This window comes from Chinchilla lanigera, unplaced genomic scaffold, assembly GCF_000276665.1.
Source record: "Chinchilla lanigera isolate Chin_1 unplaced genomic scaffold, ChiLan1.0 scaffold00018, whole genome shotgun sequence".
NCBI classification, from domain to species: Eukaryota; Metazoa; Chordata; class Mammalia; order Rodentia; family Chinchillidae; genus Chinchilla; species Chinchilla lanigera.
This window is the reverse complement of record NW_004955419.1, coordinates 8660846-8688546: the sequence shown is the minus strand read 5'-3', so window position 1 is coordinate 8688546 and position 27701 is coordinate 8660846. Positions and strand designations below refer to the sequence as shown.

The window sequence follows — 27701 nt, the reverse complement described above, 5'->3', positions numbered from 1 at the left end:
TGATCCCTACCCAGCACATATCTGAAGTCAGACTACATTCACGGCACTTAGGGGAATCTTCTACTCTAAGGTGTGTATGGTCCCCAGACTACTGATATCAATATCCCCTAGGACCTGGGACCTCTCTCTCAGACCTGCTGAATCTGAAACCCTGGCCATGGGGCCCCGCAACCCCTGTTTAAAAAAAAAAAAAAGAAAAAAGTTTCTGTTGGTGATTATGTTTCCTAATGCAGCTTGATGTGTAGTAACGCTCATGTCAATATAGGGAAGGAATGCCGAATCTGTTTACACCGAGAAGAAAGACACCATTGATTCTCTACTTTTGAAGTGGCTTCTAAAGAATACTTACTAACCACAGCATTCCTTCTATTTTTCTTCTCTGAGGGCTTCCTATCACTTGTATTATAAGATTAAGACTTCAAACGTAGGTATTCACTCCCCCTATAATTTCATCCTGACATACAGGTCTAACCTTATTCAATGACAATAAGGATACTTCCCAGAAGTGCTAATATTTACTGACCACTTACCACACAGTAGAAACACTACATACATATCTTGGGTAATCCTCACAATGACCCTGTGGTACAGGTACTGTTATTATCCTCATTGTACGGATAAGGACACTTAGGGCCAGAAGACACTGAGCACACTACTCACCAGGATTTAACACCAGACTGTTTGGTTCCAAACCTCATGTATTTAATTAGTCTGGCTTTACACACTGCATCTGATTTCTGTTTCCCATTTCTGGATGACATTAATCTCACCATCATTTCCTCATAAGTGTATCTGCTGTTCTCTTGAATAAAAAGAACATTCTCTTCACTGCAAGTTGGAAACATAATCCTCCCTCAACTCCCATCTCGAAGGTTTCCTCATTTTGCTGCAAATGCTGTGCTCTTATGTGCTTGGCACTTTAACTTTCACTGGGGGTAGCGTGGTTAGTGAAAAACAACAAACCAACCCAAACCAAACCAAAATATACCAGAATCTTGGCCTTCACAGAGTTAGTGGTGAAGTAGGAGAAATCTTGGCTTAAAAATGAATGTAGCAAGTATTGTATTGTAGCAAATAAAAACAAAAGTATTTTATTATAGCAAGTAAAAACAAACGTGGCAAATAATATGGCAAGTATTAGAAAAATGATACGCAAGATTCAGTAAGACACAAACTGTAGGACAGTGAGACCTGGTCCAGTGTTATCAGGCCAAGCGGGTTTAATCTAATTTAAACGTAGTGTAGAGTAATCTAATCAAACAGAGAGGGAGATTCTTTAGTATCCACCAGTGGAATGTATTTCCTTTTCTTTTCTTCTCTTCTAGCATTTACCGTTAATGTTATTCTAACTCTATGATACAGAAAGCATAATGCACCCATTTTTAGGATTTAATGAGTTAGTACACATAAGGCATTTAACACTGTGTCTGGTACACAATAGGTAGACAATATGTCTCAATGGTTGCTGTCATTGTTTTTATTTTTCTTACCCTCAGAGCTTGAGTGCCTTGCTCCACCCACAGTGGCAAGTTCCTAGGAATAAGAGCTACTGTCACCAGTGGGACAAGCTCTCTTGACTGACTTCCATGTATGTGACTGTCAGAAAACTGAACTCCTTCCAGCAGGTAAAAATGGTGCCACCATCTTGGTACACTGAACACTCTTGATGGGTACATTCCTGTTAATCCCACATGCATCTGGTCTACTACCTGGACATTTACTAAGAATTTTCTTTGTTCCCAAACCTGGTCATGTCAGTTGCATCTGCTCTTATTATATTATGAAATTAAGAGCAAAATAAAATAATGTGGAGTCATTTTTTCCCTCTTCCAGCGGAAACTTATTTGAATTCTGTATGCAAACTCTATAAAGATCAATTGCTAACAAAAATGGCAATCAATTTAAATAAAAGAGAAGTAACTAAGAAAGATTAGGAAGGTTGATAAAAATTTAAGTACACTTTTATTTTTTCTTAATAAATGAGACACACAAGCTTAAATATCATATTTCTCTTATAGGAGAAACATAAACTATAGATAATTAAAGAAAAAAGGTAATAGGACACAGGGCTATAAATGTTTTGCAAAAGGGAAGTGGGATCAAGAAAGGGAGGGAAGGAAGGAGAGAAGAGTGGAAAGGAGGATTAAAAAAGAGTTAAGTAGGTCTGAAGATTTAGCTCAGTGGCAGAGTGCCTGCCTGGCAAGTGCAAGGTCATGAGTTCGATTCCCAGTACTGGAAGAAAAACAAAAAAAAACAAACAAAAAAAACCAGAATTAAGCTGTGTTATCTATGTGTGCCAACATGCCACAATGAATGCAATTAGTGAGTACTAAAAATGTACTAATAAAAATAAAAATTAAAGAATCTAAACTGTTTAAGTAATGTACCTTTAGACACTTTTTTTTTTTTTGCGTATGTGTGTGTCTTTTTGAGACAGGGTCTCGCTATACAGTTCAGGCTGGCCTTGAGCTCACTTTGTAGCCCAGGCTGGCCTCGAACTCACAACGATCCTCCTTCCTCAGCTTCCCAAGTGCTGGGATTACAACGCCCGGCTCCTTTACACACTTTAAAATGAAGTCATTCATTATGTGTAGTATATTAGCATATCATATAGCTCATATCGTGTGCAGCACATATACCTTCTTCCAACTCTATTTTTTCAATTAACCGTCAAACTCTTGGTCTCCAATACTGCTTGATAAGGAGTGTTTCATTGAGACTTTCTACTCTATGCTAAAGGCGGCACATATATACTCTGTTAATGGCCTATTTTTATCCCCTTCACACAAATGGGGAACCTGAAGTTCAGAAAACTCATATTGAGTTTAATCGTAGTCTATAACTGCGATCCTCTCCACCATATCCATATTATATCTGTGCATTATTTTAGAGTTTAAGAGGAGGTATCACATATATCACATAAAATGACTATGGCATTAACTCCATTGGGTAGCTGTTATTAGTATTCTGACTGTGCAGATGAGGAGACAGAGGGCTCAGGTAGGCATAGAGACATTTGGAGGTCACGTACCTAATAAGTGGAAGAGACAGGACTGCCTGTCAGTCTAATACACTGATACTGACTTGAGTTCAATAAAATATAAGATGCCATCACCTTGTGCTCCTTTGCAGAAGGCTATGGAGATTCAATAGCGAGTAACAGTGAGTATGACAGTTACCTGGATTGTTAACTCGATTGGATTCAAGGTGCCTAGTGGATGAATAAAGCACACTTCTAGACATGTCTGGGTGAGTCATGGAAACATGACCTTGGATATTAGATCTGATCCTTGGCTCTTTCCTTTTTATGGTGCTGCTCTGGCTGCCATGAGAGAAGCAGCTTTCTTCTGCCAGCCCCTTCCACCATGCCACTTCTGCCTTGGAGCCAGAAGCCTATGAGTGGACTGAACACTGAAACCAGGAGCCGAGTTAAATCTCTCCTCCTTTAAATTGCAGGTGTAGGGCTCACTGTACCAGCCGCAGCTAAACAGCCAAGTTCACACTGATAGTTCAGTGATAGTCACATCCTTTGCTTGTTGGAATCCAGAGTCTGAAGTTTTTAGAATCTTAAGACTTACTGGCTCTACATTACATGGCTACCTTTTGTTAGGCCCATCTTCTACTTTATGTAGCAGAAATACCAATTTTCTGGAAGAAGAAATAATATCATCCTCAAATATCTAGGATCTCTAACTACGATTCTGTCATTCACATCCATATTACATCTGTGAATTACTTTATAGTTTAAGAAGAGTTATCACATATATCACATAAAATGACTATGATGTTAACTTGATAGGGTTATTCTTGTTATTCTTATTAGGGTTATTCTTATTATTCTGACTGTGCAGATGAGGAGACAGAGGGCTCAGGTAGGTAAAGAGACATTTGGAGGTCATGTACCTAACAAGTGGAGGAGCCATGACTGCCTGTCAGTCTAATACTGAAACTGACTTGAGTTCAATAAAATACAAGACACCATCACCCTGTGTCCCATTTCAGAAGTCTATGGAGATTCAACCCAAAGACAAATAAATATAGGGTTCAGAGAGAAGAGTGAAAACCGTTGTGCAGAGTGAGGGTCATCAGAATCACGATAACGATTATCTTCGTAGCTGGAATCTTTCTGTAGACACCAATTAAATACGTGAGCAGCCAACATAGTTCAAAAGCCAAAGCCCCAAGATCAGAGCCTGAGGTTGATGCCTGTGAGAGGTTTCATCTCAACAATTCATAATTACATTGTGTTTGGCTACGCTCTGCACAGCCAGGTCAAGGCCATGCGGATTTGAGCAGTAAAAATAAACCAAAAACCAAGAGTCACAGAAAAATGCAAATAATTATACTGCCTGCCTTCTAGTTAATGTTCCATGGATGTGTTTTGCTCTCCAGTATTATAACTAAAAAATCAGATGGCAGCAGAATGCAGAAAAGAAACATCAAATCACATCAACATGAACTACTTGTACCTACTAAGAATGTTGCCTCATTCTACAGAATAAACTTTGAGGAGTGTCTGCTTACAACCTTTTTGAAATTTTCGTTTTTTAAATGAGACCAGAATAATTTTTTTTTTTTTTTTTGAGATTCATATCACCCTGGAAAGGCCAAATCTCACCAGATCGTGGAAGCTAAGCAGGGTTGGGCTGGTTAGTACTTGGACGGGAGAAATTTTCTTTCTTGACTTTTTCTTTTCTCTCAAAACAAATTTCCCAAACTAATACATTTAGTAAGAGATATTTGCAAGATTTGGGCCCATGTCAGTTGAATACAACCTCCCCTTGCAGTTTGCATTCCATCCAACTGTTTGAACTTTCAGTTGGAGAGTTCAAATTGTAGACATAAAAAATCTCTGAGTGACCCTGGACAACCCTTTGGATTTATTTTCTTCATGTATGAATGAGAACAATAATCTGTACATATTCATCATAAGTGAAAATCTGTGGACAATTTATAGGGTAATGACACTCAATCGTCACATTATTATCTCAACATAGCTTGGAGGCAGATTCTAAGGTGAAAATAGTCTATTTCTCTATTCAATGGAGAAAATATTCTAAATCTTATGTGCCAGGTACTGTGTTGGGAATTTATGGAAAAAAAAAAAAGAAAATGATAAAGATTTGCATGGAATTATCTCTTGTGGGAGAGACAGGGATTATTACTAAATAGATAAACAAAGGTGTAATAACTGACTGAGGTTTGCAATTCAACTGAGAAATAGGCATGCTAGAAAAGCACACAAAACTAGTCCACAGACAGCTTTATAAAGTATGGAACTTGCTCCAGGGGGAAGAACAGTTGAGCTGAGCTCTGAAGAACAGGAAGAGGCTGCCACAAGAAGGAAGAAAGAATGCACAATGCAGGCAGAGGGTGCCTGTTTAGATGCCTGTGGACTGACGGAGGCCAACATACCTGTACTGACCTGAGAGAAAGTTAATAGGGTTATAGCTGGACAGTTAAGAAAAAGTGTGAGACGAGGAGTAAGAGGTAGGCAGAGAACAGCTCAGGGAGGATGTGTAGGTCACTTTCAATCCTGCTGCTTGTCCCCAACATTCTGAAGAGTTACCAAATGTCTGAAACAGAGATGGGACAAGATTGAATTTACTTCTTAAGTAAAAATTCTGATGGAACATAATTAGAAAGTAATCAGAGTAGATTCTAAAAGACTTAGCTAAGAGGCCATTGTAATTTCAGGCAAAGGAAGGTCTCAGTTTGAACTACAGGCTACTCATTAAAATTGACTAATTAGCATCATTTGGAAGCAATGCTACTCCAAAATTCAATTACTGACCTTCTACCAATATTTTTCAATTGAACTCTTACTCTCTCTTCTTTTGTGTGTGTGTGTTGGGAAGGACCTCAGAGATAATTAAGCTCCATTGTTTTCGGATTGTTTTAGCAAACAAAAGATATCACCTTATTTTCCTAAATGAGTTTTAACTTAGAATTTCATTAAAGAAGAGAACTACTCCAGTTGAAAGTAAAGTACAATTGTTAAGTACTCAACACGATCCCCACCCCCTGGAAGGAATGGCCTGAACAGAAGATCCTCTTCAGCAAACCCTGAGATTCAACAATGATGTTTTCCAGTCAACAGCACTGATGCATGTATCTTTCAATGCTTTTCAGTAGTTGGCACAGGGCTGGCAGGCCAGGTGGTCAGTAAACAGTGAAGTTATTGCATAGAAGCCAGCTGAATTCAGCATTTCCCAATATGATCTGGTGCATCTTTTCTTCCTCCCTCCATTCCTTCCCTCCCTCTTTCTCTTCTTTTTTTTCTCCCTCTTTCCTTTCCTCCTCTTCTTTCCTTGTCTTTCCTTCCTCTTTCCCTCTCCCTTTTGCAATACGAGTTGATTTCCATAACCACGGTGCAGTTTTTATTCTTGGCATAGCATCTAAAACACCTTGGATCATCTCAGCCCAGTGTAGGTAGAAGACATGGAGGTTACAAGAATGGATTCTGCCTGAGTTTGCATCCTGCCTCCCACCTGACAAATGATCTTCGGTAAATCATCTATCATCTGTGTGCCTCAAATTCCCGATTCACAAAGAAGGTGGAATGAATATTACCTCAAAGGCATGCTATGATGATTAGATGAGATGAAAGTGATAAAACAATGCCTCATGCATACTGAATATTTCAGCAGTGTCTAACTACTATTTGTTATCTTGGACCAAAACTCAGCCCCATTCTCTTCCAAGTGAGTAGGACTTCAAGCTCACCCTACTTGCACTGCCCTGACTCAGAGAGCACTTAAGAGTTTACGAGTTTATGTACCATTTGTGGTTAGCCTGTTAGAGATCCTCTGAGGTGCCCAGACATAAATTATTAGGCCATCTTACAGAGAAAACCAAAAGCATGAAACACCTAGTGTCCAATACTATGAGTGACAGAACTCCAAGTCTATCCCATCTGTTCCTCTTTCTAACCTTGCATATTGTAAGGCTCTTCTGCTGACAGCACAATCCACAGGAACTCTCCACTGGGTCTCTGCTTCCTTTGAGATGGCCAATTTCAGTATCATAGTCTGGTACCTGAATCTGACCCTCAGGCCATCTCTCCTAGAAGCTACTGTGAAACCAGAACTCAAACAGAACCTCACACATGAAGGGCATCCCATGACTACTTGGTTGGATGGTGAATCCCCCAGCAAATATGGTCTGGGATTAGTCACACAGCTTTCCTCTGAACAACCTCTGAGTGTGGTTATTGGGGTGGGTCTTGTTTATCTAAGTGTTTCCAAAGCCTGGCACATTGTAAGGTCTCCAGAAATATTTGTTCAGTTGTCCTGCATTGAGCCTAGACTTCCAGGGCAGGAGTCTTCTTGGTCTCTGCTTGGGCTCCAGAATTGATTCAGGGACTCACAAATGGGGGGCTGTTGTGAGGTGCATCAGCGCTCCATTCCCTGAACCTCAGTGCACCAGACTGAGACTGATAGGCTCTAATCATGATTCACTTGCTCCTGAACCTTCATAAACTAATCCTGACTTTGATATCATCATACATTCCAACCAGAGTCATCCAACCGTGGAACAGAAACTTTCTTTTCTGTTCCACACTGCTAAGAAACAAACAAGCAAACAAAAACAAAAAGCACTAGATCTTGATGCTGTGGTAAGACAGTCCTTTCCATGGTGCCCTACTGTCACTCACCTACTGTGCAACCATGGATACGTTAATTGCATCTCCGCCTAATCGGTCCCTTCATCCATTCAACATATACAACAGTACGTGCTTCACAGGGACAGCATCAGGATCCCATGAGAAACAGTGTCATCAACACTCAGTGTGATTAAGTAATCACTGTGTGCTATGATACTTATATGCAAAATACCAGTGTTTGCACAGAGGATGGACAGTAAGAAGGAAAGGAGCTGTCAGGTGTTGAATGCCTTCCACATGACCACAGACTCTGCTCTGTCTTTTATAAGGGTAAAAGCATTCAATTCTTAAAAGAAGCCTAGGACAATGGCAGTATTAATAGCTACATTTTACAAAGGAGGAAATGAAGGCTCAAAGATGTTAGTAACTTCCCCAAGAGTCAATGTAAGAAGTGACAAAGGGAGGATTTGAACCAAAGAAGCGAATTTGAAAATCTTAATACATAATCAGCTTGATTATCTGCTAGTAGAACTTTTTATTAAATAGTTCTTAATGTTTTCTGATTTTCATTATTATTGCTATTACTGTTATTTTCATATTATTATTATATTATCATTATTATTATTATTGATTAATCTCATTTTGTCTTACATCTGGTATTGTCAATTACACATAGTATCTCTTACAGAAACTTATTAGAAATAAAGAAGAAAGCACTCCTCCAGATTCCATAATAAATGGCACCATTCAGACCTCTGAATCTAGGCGAGGCTTTTAGGCAATAGTATAAAGTGAAAACGATGCTGTCTCACTTCCAAGTGTAGACTGGGAGGAATCTTACAGCTTCCTTTCTTCTGGTGTCATGGCCCTTCTTCTGTGAGCTTAGATGCCAGGCCACAAGAAGGCCTGGCTACAAGGAGCAGACATGGGTAAGAACTCAGGTTGACAGCCCCAGCAGTGCTCCCAGCTGACAGCTGCGTCCACTGCCAGCTCAGAGAGTGAGTCACTCCGGAGGTCCTACCCAGGCAATCTCCCCAGTTACACCACCCCCAGGCAACAAAAGAGACCCTCCCCGCCAGCTGTACCAAGTCAGCCTACAGAATCATGAAAGGTGATAATATGGTGTAAGCCTGGAGACACTGAGTTTTGGAATGCATTCTTTTGTATTAATATATAAGCAAAATATTCCTTCTGCATCACAGCCCAATAACAAGTTTCCAGCATCCCTTGATGCCAAGGTTAGCATTATATAGCAACCTCCCACTAAATGTTACAGGTAAACATCTCTTTGAAATAACCATAAGTTAATTAACATTTATTAACCTTCAGCACACTATTAACCTTTTGGTGACTCAGTTTCTTTATTGATAAGACAAAAATAATAGAGTGTACCTAGTGTATAAGACTGTAGTGAGAAAGAAATTCATTGATATAACATTTTAAGATGTCTGAAATTTAGAAACCTCTCCCTCTCTCCCTCCCTCCCTCCCTCTCTCTCTCTCTCTCTTTCTCTCTCTATCTTCATCTCTTTCTTCCTTCTTTTTAACTGAGCCAGGTATTTTACTAGGTTCTTTAAATTTTAAAATCCTAATCCTCATGCTTATGCTGAAGGCAAGTTTCATTATTCACTTTTGCAAATGAGGTGCAGGTACTTCTACATGAAGCCCTGTGGCTGGTAAGTGACAGGATGAAGCAGGACTTGGACCTGTGTGCAGCCGAAGCCTTGCGCTCCCTCCCTCCCCTATCCTCCTCAGTGCCGCCCCTCAGTGAGACAAGTAAAAATTTCCGAGGCACCTGTTGCAGTCAGAGCACCTGCTCAGAGCACTCATCTCCAGCAGAGTTCAACAAGCTGACAAATTGAAGCTGAGCAATCAGTTCATTTGCAAATACAAACTTGCTCAGCTAGAGGTGGCCCAAGGTTCCTCGTGTTAGCGCCTCTGTCTGACACTGCTCCGTGGCAGAGAGGTGCCCTGCCGGTTTGAGAAATGCTCATTAAAGCCTCAGACTCCAATGCCAAGAAGTAGCCCACAGCCAGGGCAAGCAAGTTCAGCTCTCCTGGGACGGCTTCAAGCCTGGTATCCTTGTGCTCTCATGCCCCATGTCTACGTTCGATACTCTGTTAATGAGCATAATTGAGTGACTTGCCAATGGTGGAATGCCAGACAGCCTCTCCAGGTCAGTGCAGGGGGACTGTCCAGATTAGCTTTGGTCTCCTGAGCCCTAGACACTACCACAAGGATGTGTACGTGTATATAGAACATATAGGCAGAGCTTGCTAAGTGAGTTTGATCTGGTTCTTCTTTCAAAGAATAGCTTTCTTTTCTTTGAATGACACTAAAGTCAAGAACCTCAAATATGAAGTGAATTACAGCACAGTTGCTCTGGCGGAAGTAGGTTGGGCAGACCCCACACCTGTCTTCTCACTGTCCTGTGATGCCTTCACAGAAGCTCTGAGACACCACTGCAGACAGTTGCTACCAGCAGACCAGAAGCATGAAGTTAGAATGGCATAGATTTGATTTCTGACTCTTTCACTGTGTGTTTCTAAAAGGAAGTAACCCCTAATTTTTTGAAGGCATGTACCCTGTCTAGCCAGTTCATCCCTGTAACCCGCACCACCTACCATATCCCTATTACTTCCAAGGCATATTTGGGGCAAGGGGAGGCAAGCCAGGCAACTGGGCTCTAAAGAAGGCACACACTCGTGTGTGGTGCCTATCCTCAGTGACTGGCCAAATAAATGCTTCTTTTAATTATTGACTAAAAGTGTCCTATTTGTTTTGCCTCACCTCAGACATCATTTAAAGCCCTCAATAAATAAGTTGACTGATAAGTTAACCCAATTTCTTCACCATTAAGATGGAGACATAAAAATCTACTTTGCTAACCCATTTTAAAATTAAGTCAGTGTCACATGTTAAGCAACCAGAATAAAGCCACAGTCTTTGGACTAGTGCTCTCTTCCTTAGTCAGATGGATCAGAAAGAACACAGAAGTGGGAAATTCATGGTATGGTCTCACTGGTATCCCTGGGGGAGCGATTGTGAGATGGCCCATGGATACACAAGTTTGTGGATGCTTTGGGCTCATATAAATGGGGTGACATTTGCATAGAACCTATGCATAGCTTCCTGCATACTTTAAATCATCTCTAGATTACTGCCAATTCTTAATACAATGTAAATGCTATGTAAATCCTTCTTGTGCTGTATTGTTTAAGAAATAATGACAAGAATAAAAGTCTGAATATGTTCAGGACAGATGCAATTGTTTTGAGTATTTTCCGTCTGAGGTTGGTTAAACTCATGGGTGTAGAAACCATAGATATGAAGGTCAACTAGATATTCAAGAAACAATGTGAAATGCAATGTAACCAGAGCCAGTAGATGAGAAACTAGAGTGGGTAAAGAGCATTCTCGGTCTGAGCCATGCAAGGCCTTGCTTACCACCCTCAAAGAACCATCTGCACTGTATGCTCCTCTGTCCCAGCAAGTGCAAGCTGGTGGCAGAGGTGGTGGTAGGACGTACCTCTCTCTGGGCAGCTGGTGGTTGGGATTGTGGCGGCAGCGCACACTGAGGCCGAAGAGCTTGCGGGCTGTACGTTGGATCTTCTGCCTCTGTGCCTCCATGGCACTCTGCAGGAGCTTGTAGCGGTTCTGCAGGTCCCAGTCATTGCCCCAGTGCTGGTGGATGCTACCAATGGTCAGGAAGTGGTTGCTGGGGAGACGCTTCATGAATGATTTAAACTCATCTAGCAAAAGACAAAGGCCAAGAGAGAAGCACTAAGCATGACCACCCAATCAGATGCCCTTTCTCACTATATCTCCACCTGCCTATACCAGAGCCCTGCAGATGAGCCCTGTTGTGTGAGGGTCACAGAACTTTGCTCTAGCCTGCTCTGCTCCTAGAAGGCAGGACAAAAGCCACTGTGCTTTCTAATGCAGTGAATCTGCACATCTCTCTACAGCATCACTGCTTGAGACTGGACTTCCCAAACTCCTGTCATTAGAATGCCATCTTCATGATAATATTCACATCTCCTTTGTACTCCTTCTTAACAGAGGCTTTGAATCAAATCACTATTTTCCAGTTAAGAATTGAGAACAACATTTTTATCCAGTTCTACTCAGAAAATCACTATTGCATGCCTTCAGTAGAATACTAGCTGTGGAAATAAATATGAAAAAAAAACCAATGTTAATAAATTCTAGTCAGCTACTGTTGCCTGCTAAATGATCAAGCCACCACACCTTCTATCACTTTAAATATAGGAAATTAACACGCACTGGAGAGGTGATAAAGGCGTATTTGCAGCAAACCGAAACTTTTTCTTTGATGTAATCTACAGGTTTGGCAGAGAATGGAAAAGGATGAGTCTTCCATTCAGGCTCCAAGTGTTCTCTGAAGCCTTGTGTGGGGGCCATCAAAGATAATCTCACACACTGGAAAACTTGAGCACAGGAGGTGGTTCTTGTTCTTACTCCTAGCTTCCTCGCAGGAAGGTTTTACCTCAGTCTGTGATGCTGAGTTTCTGAACATAATTATGGGCTACAATTTGACACAACCCTAGAAATTATTTAGTTCAGTGTTCTGGCTCTAGACATAGAAGAGTGAAACAGAAGGTCAGAGTGGGAAAATGATTTTCTCAAATTAGCACAACACATGAAGAGCAAGAGCCAGGTCTAAACCCTGAGCTGCTGTTTTCCAGTCTAACGCTTCCTGCCTCCTGGCGCCATCATTCTCCAACTCCTGGGTGAATCGAAGGATTGGTGACTTTGTAGGCAAAAAGGTCCATGTTTTATATACATAACATACACATATATGTTTCCATATATAATACATATATATTATATATATTGACAGAGAGAGAGAGAAGATGAAGAGAAGACTTTTTTACTTCATGTTATAAACCAGCAAGGAAATTTCACTCATATTACACATTCATTTCATTTAAAAAATGCTTACATAGCTCTCAGGAGGTACCAGACACAGGACTAAGCACCCCACACTGATAACTGATTTCATAGGAGATCTATATATCTATGTGATAGGCACTTTTAGGGACTCTCATCTTATAGAATTAGGGTACAGATAAATCAGCTAACTTTCCCAAGGTCAAAGGCCCAACAGAGGATAGAATTAAGATTCTACCCTCCCTGCAATTTGTATATTCTACATTAGTATATTACACTTTCTGTCAATGTCCCGAGGCTCTATATATTGGCAGAAAATAGATGATAGATAGATAGATAGTAGATAGGTAGGTAGATAGATAGATAGGTATTTGTTGAATACTCAAGTCTTTGCCTCTCAGAAAATGTTGGGCACCTTGTTATAGACAGTAAGACTTTAAAGAGTTCATACTGCATCTCTCCTTCTCAGCAATTACAGACCGTTTATTCTCTCAAAGCTTCAGTTTCCCCATTTGTCAAATAGGTATGATAGCATTTAATCCAGATGTTGAGAGAGTGAGACAGGCCAGTACCCACCTCAGCAGTGCCTTGCACAGAAAATACTCAGTGAAGGCAGGCAGCACAGACTGACCAGTGCTACAGTTTGGATCTGGAACATTCCTCCAAGCCATGTGTGTTGAAAGTGAGACTTCCTTGTGGCAGTGCTGGGAAGTGGGGGGTTAGTAAGGAGGGCCTCGGGTAGTGATGGTGAAACTTGCAGATACCGAGTGCCCAAATCACAATCTAAAGCCCACTTATTGATTGATTGCAAAGTGCCAACATGGCAATTAAACCTGAATACTGAAGTTTTAGCTTAGAAAAAACAACTCATGGTGTCGTTGCAGAGAGGATTCTGCATGTGCACTGTGGCACGGGTGCTACAGGTTTGCCATCAAGGGCCTAGGGGCAGGAAGTTAAGTCACCCAGGTGTTCTTTGCAGGGGTATTTGAAACACTGATCACTTCCTCTCTGTCTTTTTTAACTACTGGGCCACTATTAGATGAACAGGTCTCTCACGCTACACATTCTAACCCTAATGTGCCAAGCCACATCACAGGCCCAAAACAATAGGGCCACGTGACAATCAGCAGAAATCTTTAAAATACCAAGTCAAAAACAACCTTTCTTCCTTTTAAGTTGATTATCAGGGGGGCATTGTCACAGAAACGGAAAGCTGACTAATGAAAACAATGACAAGGAACTTTGCCCTGATTGTTATTCTGTGAGCTGGCTGGAAGCAGGAGACTGGAGCTAATGAGTCTGTTCTGTCTGGCCCAGTCTGACTTTCCAGTGGAAGACTTGCAGCTCATCTGTCACAGGCTCTGCTGACCTCAGAGGGTGTAATGGTGCTTCCAATGAACCAAATTTCAGATCTGATAAAAAAAATATAATTGAAAAGTTTAATGCTTTGACTTTCTTGAGTATAGAGAGAGGAGGCCTTCTTCAGAGGCAAGAAGCATGTAGACTGCCATTTATACATAGAAATCAGGTTCTGTTTGGCCACTAAAACTATGGAGCCTTCAAGGAATCCATGGCTTTTACTTTAGTGTGGTCATTCTTTCCTCCAAATTACCCAGGATTGAGTGGGCTGAAAAACAGCAGAATGAATTGCAATCACAAACCACAGATGCAGGTGTAAATGGGTGGATTTGTCTTAATGGGTAAAACCTTCTCTGATGGATAATTACAGGATATCTAGAGGGAATGCAGGCCTTGTGGAGAGACAGTATGGCAGAAATCGCTTCCTTTTCTACAGCACCACAGCTTTCCAATTCCTCACCCACCCACTCAAAGAAGTTTCTCTTCCTTAGGGACTGGGAATGTATCCTGAAGTCCCTTACCACTTCTGCCTACAGCCCACATTTCCCTCTGCTTTTCAGCAATCAGTAGAATTTCTCTGTGAAAGCTTTTCATCAAATGCTTTTTTGTTTGAGGCCAAATAATCATAACAGATTTCCATCATGAACCTCCCCTTTATGGGATCTCAGGATTCCAAGCAGTCTAATGGGTACAGGCTCATAAAGCATGTACAGCTCCATCAGGCCACACAACCCTGAGAGAGCAGAATCCCTGATGAATTGCGTGCACCCAGAGCGAGATGGGGCATAGAGTTCATGGCAAATAGTTGTTGCGAATGCTGTTTCATGAAGCTCCGCTTTTATCTCTGGTACACAGTGGCTCCAAGGTAAGATTTTGTTTGACCAAAGGGTTTTTTGGCTAAAGACTTACATAAATTCAAGCATTAACAACACAAACATGCCCTCTCTTTTATCAGATGAGGGAGCAAAGCCTGGATTGGGGGTAAGGTAGAATTAATAAGTTGCAAAACCTGCTGTGAGCACTGGATTTGGAATCAAGGATTCCATCTCCAGTGCTGTGATTTACTGTGTAACCTTGGGAAAGAGGCTGATCTTGGTGCCCTAGCTCTATAGTACAGGAACATCGCTGCTTGCTTTAATAGAACTGTTGTAATGGATTTAAGGGATAAAAAACTGTTTTTAAAACAGTAATGCTCTACATGAAGGCTCATATTTTTAACAGATATTTGAGCATGTATTATATGCTAAGTACCTACTTAGCCTCTCTCCTTGGAAGTCTCAAGGATTCTCAAGCTTATCACGTCTAAAAATGAACACACTGTCTTTCTCCCAAACATGCCAGGGTTCTAGCTCAGTGAAGAGTAGCAGCGTCTATCCAGTTGTTTTCCATGCATATTAAATACTGTTCTTAAATATCATTTCAATCAGTTCCCCCAAGTCTCATAGCCAATGTGACACCAAATCTTTCTAATTTTCCCTTCTAGTTATCTCAGCATCCCTTCATATTTCCTGTGTTACCACCTGTACCATGGTAATCCACAAGGTGAGCCCTTTCTCTCCGAGGCATCTTGTGCCCCCCCACTAATCAGCTTCATCCAATCTTGCACCACAGTCAGATGCTCAAGTGTGACCTCATGGCCTTTTCTGACCTTACTGATCACATCGACCTCCAACTGTACATTTGCTTAGGCCAACTTCTCCTTCTTTACACAGGGACCCTTAAAATGCTGCTATCATTTGCATGGTTATAAAATGAATGTCTGGTTTTGTGATGAAAGATCCATGAAGGTAAAAATCCAACTTTATATCTCACCTAGTTTATGACCTTGGGCAATTGACAGGAAGTAGCTAAATCCCCAGAAAAATAACCTACAGTCTGAATTCTCTGAATATCTCTATCTCTATATGTACATACATTCACACACATGAACACATACACTCATATATACCTATGTTCCTTTATTATGCACACACACACACACACACACACACACACACATGAATTAATGTAATTACTTTTGACCTTATACTCTTCAGAGTGGTCTTACTCTGGCTTCTGAGGACAACAGAGACAAAATACAATATGACCATGATGAAGTATACTACTCATTGTGTCATTTGATGGAGATTTACCAAGCGCATCCTCTATGACAGTTTCTTTCCTGACTCTGAAGCCCCTAATGTGACAGTGCATCTGGGTTTTCCATCACAGCAGTCTTAATTCTAGTTAGATGAAGTCCCTTTTCTAGACTGGGCTCAGGGCCATTCACGCCCTGGTGCTAAGCCAGGCTGTCTACCTGAATTCTCCAGGTCCTTGTATGCCTCAGCCCACGCCTTGGCCATGTTGGCCAGCGTGTACTCCATGACCTGGATGTCGGTGACCGGGCAGTTGCACTGCGGAAACTCCTCTGCACACTGGCAGCGGCACTGGCTGTCCTGGCACACGTACTCCCCCTCGCCATTGCACATAATGTAGCTCAAGGCCGACTGGACGAACTTCTCTTGCAGATACTGAGGGAAGATTATCTGAAGACCTGTTTGGGAACAGCAAGAGGAGAAAACGGAAAGGTTAGAAAAGGTGTTTCATTAACAGCTTCTAAAGGTGATACATAGGAATCTAAAGCTGCTAGCTTTCTCCTTGTGCACTGGAGCCAAACTATTTCTGGGCCTATGTAGGCACAGACAGGAATAATCAGAAAACAGGAGGCCACCAGTTGTCATGCTTCCACTTCAGCTTTTCAGATCATGACCTGTGCCATCTCTGGAACAAATGCTCTATGCGGTTATGTTAGTACCAAGACGACAGCAGATCTGATACCTACCTTTTCCATTTGGGAAAAAACAATCCCTTATTGAAAACACAGTACTATTGTTTATCTTGCCTTATTTACTTCATTTAATTTCTCTCTCTTTTTAAAAATATGTATGAACCCTATTTATGAAGCAAATCCTGAGGATGGCATTAAGTCTACAGATCTTAAGAAGGAAAATAACCACAGTGATTGGCACACAGGAGTTTACAATATATCCCACAGGGAGAGACATGGACACACATCTTTAAAGAATGGCTTCCTAGGCAGATAGCGGAGTGCCACAGGAAGCAACTGGACAGAACAGCAAATAACAGCAAAATAAGAGGGAAACCTGTGTACCAGAATTTGGGCTGGTCAAAAAGCAAATGAGAAATCACTTGGTTAAAAGAACAGGCACGATGCTTTTTAACAAAGGAACAGAAAGAGCAAAAAATAATAAAAGAGACTGAGAGTCCCCGGTGTATGATATGAACTTGGACGGATGAGGTGTGGTGGTGCAGGAAGCCAGGCTGTACACAGGGTCAGAGGTCAGAGTGCAAAGGGCTTTACTATAGACCTCAAAATTTGGATTTTACCTTATAGAAAATAAGCATATGTTGGTTGTTGGTAATATAATTTAATAAAACCATATAGAGCAAAAAATAATAATACCAGTGAAGGACATCAGAAATAAATAGCTTTCTCTTTTTGGCTCTAAAAGTGAAGAAATCACCATCCAGTGAGGGAACAGGGTTCGCTCATGGTTACAATATGCATTTGAGATCATATATTATAATCTTTTCTCTGCACCTGAATGATCAAAGCCATAACCCTAAGAGTGAAGGATGGAGAATGATTATCTGGGCTTAAGCAGTACTCTGGTGCCTTGAAAAGTCAGCATTGTAGAATTGTTATTGCCCTTGCTGCCAACATAAAACTTCAACTCTGGACTGCCTGGGAACCTTCTCTCCACTTCACTGGGAACTGCTAACAGTGTTAGCCTCAGATACATGTGGGGGTACCAGTTGTACTATCGACTATGTAAAGGAGAATTACATTCTAGCTTGACTAACTACAAATAACTATTTTGTCATTCATGCCTCATGGATACCTCTCGTTCTACTCATTGGGATAAGCGTTCTGCTGAATAAACTTGGCAGTTCTTTCATCTTGTGCCTTATATTTGTGTTTGTAGATCTCTCTCTCTCTCTCTCTCTCTCTCTCATATATATATATATATATATATATATATATATATATATATATATACATACATACACTCACACACACTCAATCATTTCAAGTGGTCCTCATATGGAAGCCAAAAAAAAAAAAAAAAAAAAAGGACTCTTTTCCAAGATGCACTGTGGGGTAGAAGAAGATGTGTCCGACATGGCCATAGCAGGAAACCACAATCGGCTGGGAAACAGCTGGTCATTGCTACCAGTGAATATCTCCCCTTACTGCCTAAGTCATCTCAAGTAAAGTATACAGCCTTTCTCCATAGCTTTATTTTCCCCTTCTGTTCAAATGGAGATACTTCTAGCATCTATACCAGAGAAATATTAAGAGGAACAAATGAAAAATTCCTACAAATTGTGTGGAAAACTTCCTGGCACATAATAAGCAAGTAAGTGTTATCTATTCCTATTTTTGAGGCAATGAAGATGATGAGAAAGATACAGACGATAGTGGTGGTGGTGATGCTGCTGCTGACACTACTCTGATTAAATTTTTACAGATTCACCCAAACCTTCATGATAAATAAAAGGAGAAGCAATAGTGGCAGGTATTTAATAAGAAAGGGAACATTTTCAGAAGGCAGGCTTCAGATATTTGGAGAGCTTTCACAGAAGGTAGGTGTAGCCTATGGAGCTACAGTGCTACTCAGGAAAATGTATTTCTCATCTTGTCATCCACATGGAAGGTATTCTAACAGAAGGTATCGCGCAGCTGGACATGGTCCACTCTAGAACAGGGTTAGCTCCATTCCAAGGAGCAAGGAATCAAGAAGAGATGGAGAGATTCTTAGAAAAGGTTACTGCACAAGGGTATGCCACAGACACATGAAGGTCACACAAAACAATTCAAACTGCAAAGCCCTCCTACACCAAGACTCCCATTCTTTCAGAGTAGGCACTATTGAGTCATTTCATCTGTATCACCCTTTTCTCTTCCAAAGCAAAATTTATTTTTAGCTGATTCCAATCCCCTCTAGGCAATTGGGTCTATGGATTGGGGTTAAGTTTCTGTTGCTTAAAGGCACCCTATAGACTATATTCTCAGTTCTATTTTTCTAGCTTGCTCATCATTTTCTTTCTCCCTTTTGTAGGGAATAAAATATTCTATTCTTGGTCCCAGCCCAAAAGGAATTTGGGGAGTGCATTTTTAGAAAACTGCTTCAAAACATTTCTCCGTTTGGCAAGAATACAAAAGACAGTATTACCTACCCTATTTAATGCAACTGGAAACATGAAATTTGGGGCTGGGGGTTTTCTGGGAGCAGCTGAAACAGAAAACTGGCTGCTCTATAAAAATGGAAACTCAGGACCTGCCGAGCTGTCTCTGAGGCAAAATCTCCTGGGCAATTTCTAAAGAGAATAATGAAGACATAGCAATTAAAAAGCACTTTTCTGCAAAATGTCATTACTGTTTAAAGTTATATAACCATTTCTACGGCAGCGGAGGTTCACACAGCAGTCACAGCCAGAGTCGTCTCCCGATGACCTGTGTCCAACAAAGAGGCCCATTGCTGACCTCCAAGATTGGCGCCTGAATCCTGCTAGCTTCAATGGAAGTCATAAATAATTTGGAGGGGGATTTGGCCTGTGGAACCATTGCTTGAAAGATATACAGCTGCCGGCTGGGGTGGAAGATTCTGTCCCCACAGTTCCCAAAGACACACACACACACACACACACACACACTCACACACTCACGTCACGGAAAGAAAAACAGAAAGCGAGAGAGAAAAAGGCCACCATTATCACTGAGCATATAAATTTTTCCTTGCAAAACCCAGCAAGGCGATGGTTGAGATTTACATTTGAACACCAACTCACCCACACTGAACATATGGAATATTTCCCTCCAATCTCATCACCTTTTTACTTTTTACATCTTGTTCTGCTTTCACTTGGAATGTTTCTGTGTTGCACAGAGTGGCCCATGCGTAGGTGGTAACACCCAAGCACCTTCTTTCTCTGCTCCCAATTCCTGCACTACCCCTCTTGTTTCTTCCCCCCACTTCACCTTCAGTGCATTCACAATGCAATGCTTTTTGTATTTTGTAGGTCATCTTTGTGTGCTGAGATCTTATTTCTCCTCACTCTGTCACTTAATGGGCAATCTCTATGTCCTTACCTCCCTTTTCCCTCTTATCTCCTGATAGTTTTTTCTTTACACACAACAAATGAGACACAGGACTGTTTTTCTCTGCCCTTCCAAAGTATCAGCACTGTTCCTTTTACAGCCTTTACCTCGCCCTTCCCCTGTGCCTGGAATATTCTTTCTCCAGATCTCTGTATAGCTCCGTTGTCCTGAAATGCAGACCTTCACATACTATCCAAATTGAAAAGCCTTCTCTCTTTTCTTTGGTAGGACTAATTACTACCTTAAATTATTTTATTGACTTGTAATTTTCTCACTTCCTTTCTTTAGGGAGGCAGAGCCCTGCCTGCCTTTTACAGATTTCTAAATGTACAACAAGATGGATCCCAGTGTGGGTTCCCAGTTTTCTAGTTCTCTTCCTTATCTCAGCTGAGGAGAAAACCATCCTATTATGCATTGGCAAGGTTAGAATTGTGAGCAGAGCCCCCGGGTAAGAAATAAATCTAGAAAGTTGGGCTGAGTTTTAAAACACTTGGGGTCTTTCTATTCTCCAATGAGAAAAAGTAGGGACTGAGATAAATCCTCACTTAGTGTTCCCTGGTGACTCCAGCACAGAGCAATCTGGCAATATGTTTTAGCCTCTCTGAACCTCGGGTTTTGTTCGTTTTTCTTTTTAGCTTGTGAAACTGAAATCTCAATCTCCTTATTTAGGAAGGAGAAAAGAAAAAGCATCAACAGTATTTCAGTCACACTCTAGTTGTTATGGAATGAAAGTTTTTGCCACCTCCCAGTGTAGGAGACGGTGACTCTTAGTATACCATTTTAAGATAGAATAATTCTAGTCTTAATGCAAGCCTCAAAATGTGTCTTGAGAAACATCCGGGAGGGGTTGTAAAGAGTTAACTTTGCAGTTCTGACTCAGCCCTGGAATGCTTCTCCAAAGAGAAAGAACACAAGGGCCTAGGTAACTACCTATGACCCTGCCTGGGTTGTTTCATCCTTTCCCTGGCCCTAGATAAACATTGTAACCATAAAGGAAATGTATGGTTATCTAAAGGGGGACATATAAAACAGAGTACAGAAAGTATATATCATTGTGGTTGGGCTCATGACTGGAGCCTGACCCGGTTACATGGCACAAGGAAAACAACATGTGGCAGGACTACAACATTTCAATCTGTTACCATGGAAACTAAAAATATATATAAGCTGGGAACAAAGGCAGGTCCACGCCCACTTCCCTGACTTGCAAGTCTGGATGAGAGGTGACCAGTCTAAATTAAAACTTTGTTCTTATAAAGTTCTTTGGTCTCTTGCAGAATACAGCCAGAATTTTGCCATAACACCAGCCCCCAGACAAATGACAAATACATTTGTTGAAACTGGAACCTCCAATGTTATTAGGAGGTGTGAGCTGTGGGAAGTGATTAGGTTAGATAAGGTCATGAGAGTGGTGTCTTCATGGTGAGATTAGTGCCCTCATGGTGAGATTAGTATCCACATCAGAAGAAGAGAAGAGAGAGCTTTGTCTCTCCATGGGCACCTAACAAGGAAAGGCTGGATGTGCACTCAGTCAAACGATATCTGCCTATACCCCAGGAAGCTGACTTTCACTAGACATCACAATTAGTGACATCTTGATCTTGGACTTCCAAGTCTCCAGAACTGTGATAAATACACGTCTTTTGTGTAAGCCAATCTAGTCTACATTATTTGTTACAGCACCTCACACATGATGAGATACTGGCCTAATTAAACTTGTAATAAATGTTAAGTTTCCTCATTTATTCCACTTTGTATCTAAACAAGGCTTTAGGGGTTACAGGACCCACAGGAAGAATAGTCTAGAAAGTGGAAACAGTGTGTGAAAAAGCCTAGGTATCAGTACTTCTAGGTGAGGATCGATATGAGCATAAACATGCTTTCATACTAAGATGCATCTCCTTTTATTCTTTTGCTTCCAAGCTCCCTAGAGGAGAAAAGGGTTCTTGTATCTTGGAGAAGATCAAAACTCTAAAGAAAAAAAAATGGCATATTGCAAACATCTATGAACTCATTAGAGGAAAAGCATTTCTTATGGCAACAAAGGTGAAAGATCCTTGTCTATTAAAAATGATGGGGCTCAGGAAAAGAAATGTGGCTCTCTGAAGAGCTGAGTTTCAATCATTAAAGGGAACACAAGTAACACAAGAACTTTGAGGTAAACAGTGCCTTGGATTCATGGAGATACTCAATGACACTGTCAATATTGCTATCAGAAGCAGCCTCCTTTTTCACCTGGCTATGCTTTCTGCATGTGGGGGAAATTTCATGTCTGGAAAAGAAGATTCAAGCAACAAAAGTTATAAAGGCAGTGAAGACATAAAAATTATATCCAGTTGCCATCTAGGACCCTTTTCTTCCTCTACTTGATAGAAATTCTTAGTTTCTTCCTCCTTCCTTCCACAAGCAGTGAAAAGGGATGTGTTGGAAAAGATAAGAGACATATAGTATCTTTAATACGCACTTTGTAAATGTGTGCTATTATCAAAGAAAGCAGAGGGAGTATTTGGAGATTCAAAACCAAAGCATGAACCTCAGGCACAAGTTATACAGGTCTTGATTTATGGTTCAAACATTAAAGAACTATTTTGTCTGGCAGACAGTATGTGTTAAATAAATATATTTCAAATGTTGAATAAGTCAGTGATCTATAATGAAGATGGAAGCATACAAGCTTGGAGAAAACAATGATGGAAGACTTCTTGCTGGGATGTGGGTTGACCCTTGAAATATAAGTCCAGTCCAAACAGATAAACGTAGGTAGCTCTGGATGGTATGACAGAAGGTATATTTTGAGCAAATATGGGTGAGTATGTGACTACCTTGAACTGATTTGTCTTGTTCAAGGAAAAACTTAGCTTGGGTTGATCTTGCTCAGCTGTGTTTTATTTTCTTGCACATTTTAATTACCTAAATTAGTGGTAATTTTGATGGATTTTCCTTTTCTGACCCATTTTGTTGGATATCGAGTGCATCACCTCTCATACTGTCAAGAGGAAGCAGGGAAACAAAGTTCTATTTTGATTGAGTGCAAATATTTTCCTATCCAATCCTCACAGGAGAGTGTGGCCTCCTGTCGCTATCTCTGAGTCCTGTATGAGTTCCAGTGGTTGTCTTTTAGCTGCTGCATTATGCCTGTCAAACTCTGTCCATTTCTGAAATGTACAAGGTGGAAAGAACACCAACAAGGACTGCACCTTTTATGAAAGGTGGGCCGGATCCCATTCCTTGTGAAAGCTCAGGGATTTCAGACTGGCAGATAAAGGACTTTATGGCTCACACAGCCATGCTGAACTCCAGTATAATGAAGGCATGTAGGTCAATTACCCATCTGTTTGTGTTTCTGTTGCTGTGAATTACAGTATCCATCGCTGACAGCTCATTGGAGTGGAATGAAAATAAGACGATAATTCACCGGGTGAAACTGTGCAGAAAGGGCGAAAAGGCTATGATCTCATTCAGAAGTTCAGCCCTGTCTTTGTGATGGATCATTTACACTCTGGGAAATGAAGTAAGGCAGCTACCTGGGGGAGAAGATGGTGGGTTCTGAAGAGCTAGAAGATGCCCCCTCCTGGTAAGAGTAGTATGCTCTCTTTGCACCTCTCAGGATCTATTCTGAACGATTTTGAGGATACATTTGGAATCCTGTGAAAACTACAGGCAGATGGGATTCAGGACAATAAAACCGAGAGCTTTTAAACTATCAGAAGTTTGAAAGAAGGAGTCAGTTGGCTTGGTACCAAGGCCTTCTCAATATTGGAAATGTACAGGCAGAGTTTCAACGTTCACATGGCAGAAATGTTTTAACTAGTGCCAAAATCAGAGCTTCTCCCTCCAATGTCCTTTCTTTAAAACATTAACACCCTCCACACACTCAAAAAAAAAAAAAAATAAACTCCTCTGAACTCAGGTCCAGGTGGTATATTTTGGCCAATGAAATCTGAGTGCAAGTGATGAGCACATGAAACTTCCAACATGAAACTATAGAGCAAGAAACATGCTCTCACCTTTGGGAACCGCTGAAAGCCAAGCATTGTGTGTGAGCATGAAGTAGCATAGCCCATCGTGATGGAGCGGGCAAGCTGTGGAAGATGAGCCCATCTGATCTGCAGCTTTCTGCAACTCCATTTTCTGGCACCCACTTCTGCAAGGGGAGGAGTTGCTCTAGCACAGACCATGTGGCCCACGAAGCCTCAAGTCACTGCCATCCAGCTTGTGAAAGACAAAGTCTGTCAACCCCTGTCCTAGATAGCCATCAAGATTCATTCCAAACTTTATTTTTCTAGGATTCTATTCAGTGCCACTGTTTCTTTATTAAGTACAGATGGATTCAGCATCGAATAAGTCTCAGACCCTCTTCCAGACTGAATAGGGGGGAAGGAACTAGAAACACTCTCCTTGCTCCTAATAAACAAGGAAGACAGACACCAATGAATAAAAAAATAGAGAAGGGTCATACTAACAAAAGGAATTGAAATGGGCAGACCTCTGAATGATAATTTCAACTTTGGAGAAGATATAAACTATGACATCACTGAGGATCAGGAGGCCAACCACTTCTTTATTCAATTTCTTAAAATTTCAACGTTAAGATACTCTTGAAGCTTCAAGAGATTGAGTCAATTTAAGTACAATTTCTCCACAGAATTCATGACCAAACCAAACTTCATTCCTATGAGAGTTGGTGCTATGTGATCTCTGAGTTAAGCAATAGCTTCAAATTCCTCTCTTCTTGTCCGCTACAATTGCCATTGCCTCCACCCTCCAAACACACCAGGCCCTCTCCTGTTCAGATTTTACCTCCACCTTTCATTAAATGCCTGGCCCTGGCCAAGCCAAAATGCTTACATTTTCCCATCCTCAGTTTCCTCATCAATACTTATACTGCAGGGCTGATAAAAACCCAAGTGAACTCATTTTGGTGATGGTTCTGTGACTGGGTCAGTTTGTCAAATTCATAGAGCAATTCAACAAGAGAATAAATTTGTCTATATGTACACTGTACAGCTATTGCCCTAAAAATCCAATAAATATAATACATAATGCTACAGAATATGTGTGAAGCTGAAACACAGCATATGCAGTTATGAAGTGTTGTCAAAAACATAAAGAATGTTTAGATTTAAAAAGAAATCACTACAGTGAATGATGCATTAAATTAACCCCTCCTCAAAAGACTCCCCCTTGCTTGGAACAAGTTTATTGCAACCTTCCTGCACTTCTAAAGCAATTCTAATGTCCTCTTTCACAAGTATCTTCACTTAGGAAGCCATACTGCCTCAGTGTATCAATTCAAAATGTCATCTGTTATGTTGACTTTCTGGAAGAAGCTATCCATCACACAGTACCAGATCCAGTAAGTAAGGTGGATGAGAAAACATCATCACATTTTTATGAGCCTTTATGGTGAATGGTACCTGATGGCAGCATTCATTGTATTTTTTATCACACCTCATGAAGACATTGATGAAAGAGTACTTCCAGAACTGCTTCACAGAATGTCAAGAATAATGGGAGAAGTGTGTTTGAAACAAGAGGGAGTATTTTAAGGGGAATGCATAGCAATGTGTCTTTTAGTAGAATACAGTTTTAAACTTTAAGTATTCATTATATATTTTGACCACTTCTCATAACTGACATCATTTCTAGGTAGTCTCTTCCGTTGGCAGCCAAAAGCATGTTGCACTGATCTCAAATTCTAATAGAAAAACATCCCACTGTATATACTTACATTCATGTTCCTCCTAGTCTGACAGCTCATTGAATACAAGAGCCATTCATCTCCCAATTCCCTGCCAACTCGCATGTCAGCAGGTACCCAGGTATGTGTTTAAATAAAGGCAAATGAAGATAAAATGTGTCTCAGAGAGGATGGTGGTTTTCTGTACAATGTCTAACAGGTTTCTCATCTCTACAGTCATCTCTCATAAGCAGAACCTATAACTTCATTCCTAATACTATAACTTGAGACCCCAAATGAGTCTATCTTTATGTCAGTAGTTACAAAGACAAGTGCTCTGAGATAAATGTCTTGAAAAAAATCACACCTCTCCCCAAAACATATGAAGAGAACATGGTGCTAAAGGAACTGACTGCTAATTTTAACACATATTTTGTTTTGGATCTATTACTGTAAGCTGTCATTATTAAGGCAACTGTGTTGTATGTTTCTTTGTTGTTTCTCACAAGGTAACAAAGACAGTGCTAGATTGCAGTAGTTACTGAAAAATTAAAATGCTCTAATTGGAATCTTTTAAGAGAGTCTCTTCTTGCCCACTATTTTATTCAGCCAAATCTTAAAGATATGAGCAAGACTTGAAAGGGTGTAGTTGGGTCAGAACAAAATGCATTAATGTACAACGACAGTAAAATATACATAGACATATACACAAGTTTCAAAAGGAGTGAAAAAGGAGAGGCCACTCCTTTTGTAAAGGAAAAGTTTGGAAAAGTCACTTGAGACACGATTGAAGCTAAATGGCTTCAGTCCAGCACTGGTAAGCCACACATCCTAGACTCAGATAGGAAAATGCGGGTACGTGCAAACATTTTCAGAAAACTCTATGTACCTAATTTAACTCTTGAGAGGCATAACATGCATCAGCATGGCTAAGGCACTGAAAAATCCTCCAGTAAGTAAATGTTATTCAACTCGGGTGGAAATAAATAACCTCGAAAGTAACCAGTGGCATATAACCACAAAGGTTGATTTCTTGCTCATCTTTTATGTTGGCTATGCTTTGGCTCTGTTCCAGATGTCTTCTTCATTTCCAATTTCGGATGAAGGAGTATCCTTTGTGGTTATTTTCATAATAAAAGGAAAAGATTTTTTAAAAAGACAAGCAATGTCTCCTAAGGTATCTGCTCAGATGTGGCATGTACCACATCCTCTCAAATTCCATTGGCTGAATAAAATCACATGGTCAAAGCCAGTGTCACTTGGAGAGGTAGCGCACTCTTTCCACTGTATAGCATTGCCAGTCACAGAGAAATATATTGCAGTATGCATAATTCTCTTAGAGAAAGGAAATAATATTGCAATTATAAAATTTACTGTGAAAGACTCTGATTTTTTAAATTTTTATTTTAAAGAAAATGAAAAAAAAAAAGAACAATAGCAAAATACCAACAACACAGGCAAAAAACAAAACTAAGCAAAAACAATAAAACAAAATAGTGTTTCAGAACAAAATGATAGGAATTAACAGTGGTTGTTACATTACATACTGTTATCTTCAACGAAGTTGCTCAGATTACCAGATGTAAGAATGCAAGAGTGATCAAACCATTAAAGGGAATAAAAAGTTAAAACAAAAAAACATTAGATACAATACAGACCTTCACTAGACAGGATGGTAGGAATTCACCAATGGTTGTTATATTGCATATTGTTGTCTTCAAATTAGTTGTTCAGATTACCAGATATAACCATGTAAAATTGGTCAAAAAATTAAGTATTAACTATTCCTTTCAATAAACCATTAGACATCAGCAGTACAATTATCCAGCTATCATCTGTCTATCTATTTATCTATCTTTACTTCTTTCTTTCTTTTTCTCCTTTCCCTCATCCCAGTTGTTCCTTCCTTTGAGAAATTTCTTTCCCTTTCATAATATCTATTGTACGTCTTGGGTTTTGTTTACTCTTTCAGGTTCTCAC

General features: G+C 40.4%; 1 protein-coding gene across 1 annotated transcript in view; it reads right to left on the bottom strand.

Moving 5' to 3' along the window:
- Brinp1 (bone morphogenetic protein/retinoic acid inducible neural-specific 1) overlaps window positions 1–27701 on the bottom strand; it is a 174901-nt gene that overhangs the window by 15567 nt on the left and 131633 nt on the right. The window contains exons 6-7 of the mRNA XM_005382605.2: window positions 16175–16411; window positions 11135–11357 (exon numbers count right to left, since the gene is read on the bottom strand). Of these exons, the coding sequence (XP_005382662.1) occupies window positions 11135–11357; window positions 16175–16411 (460 nt within the window). The remainder of the gene's footprint in view (window positions 1–11134; window positions 11358–16174; window positions 16412–27701) is intronic.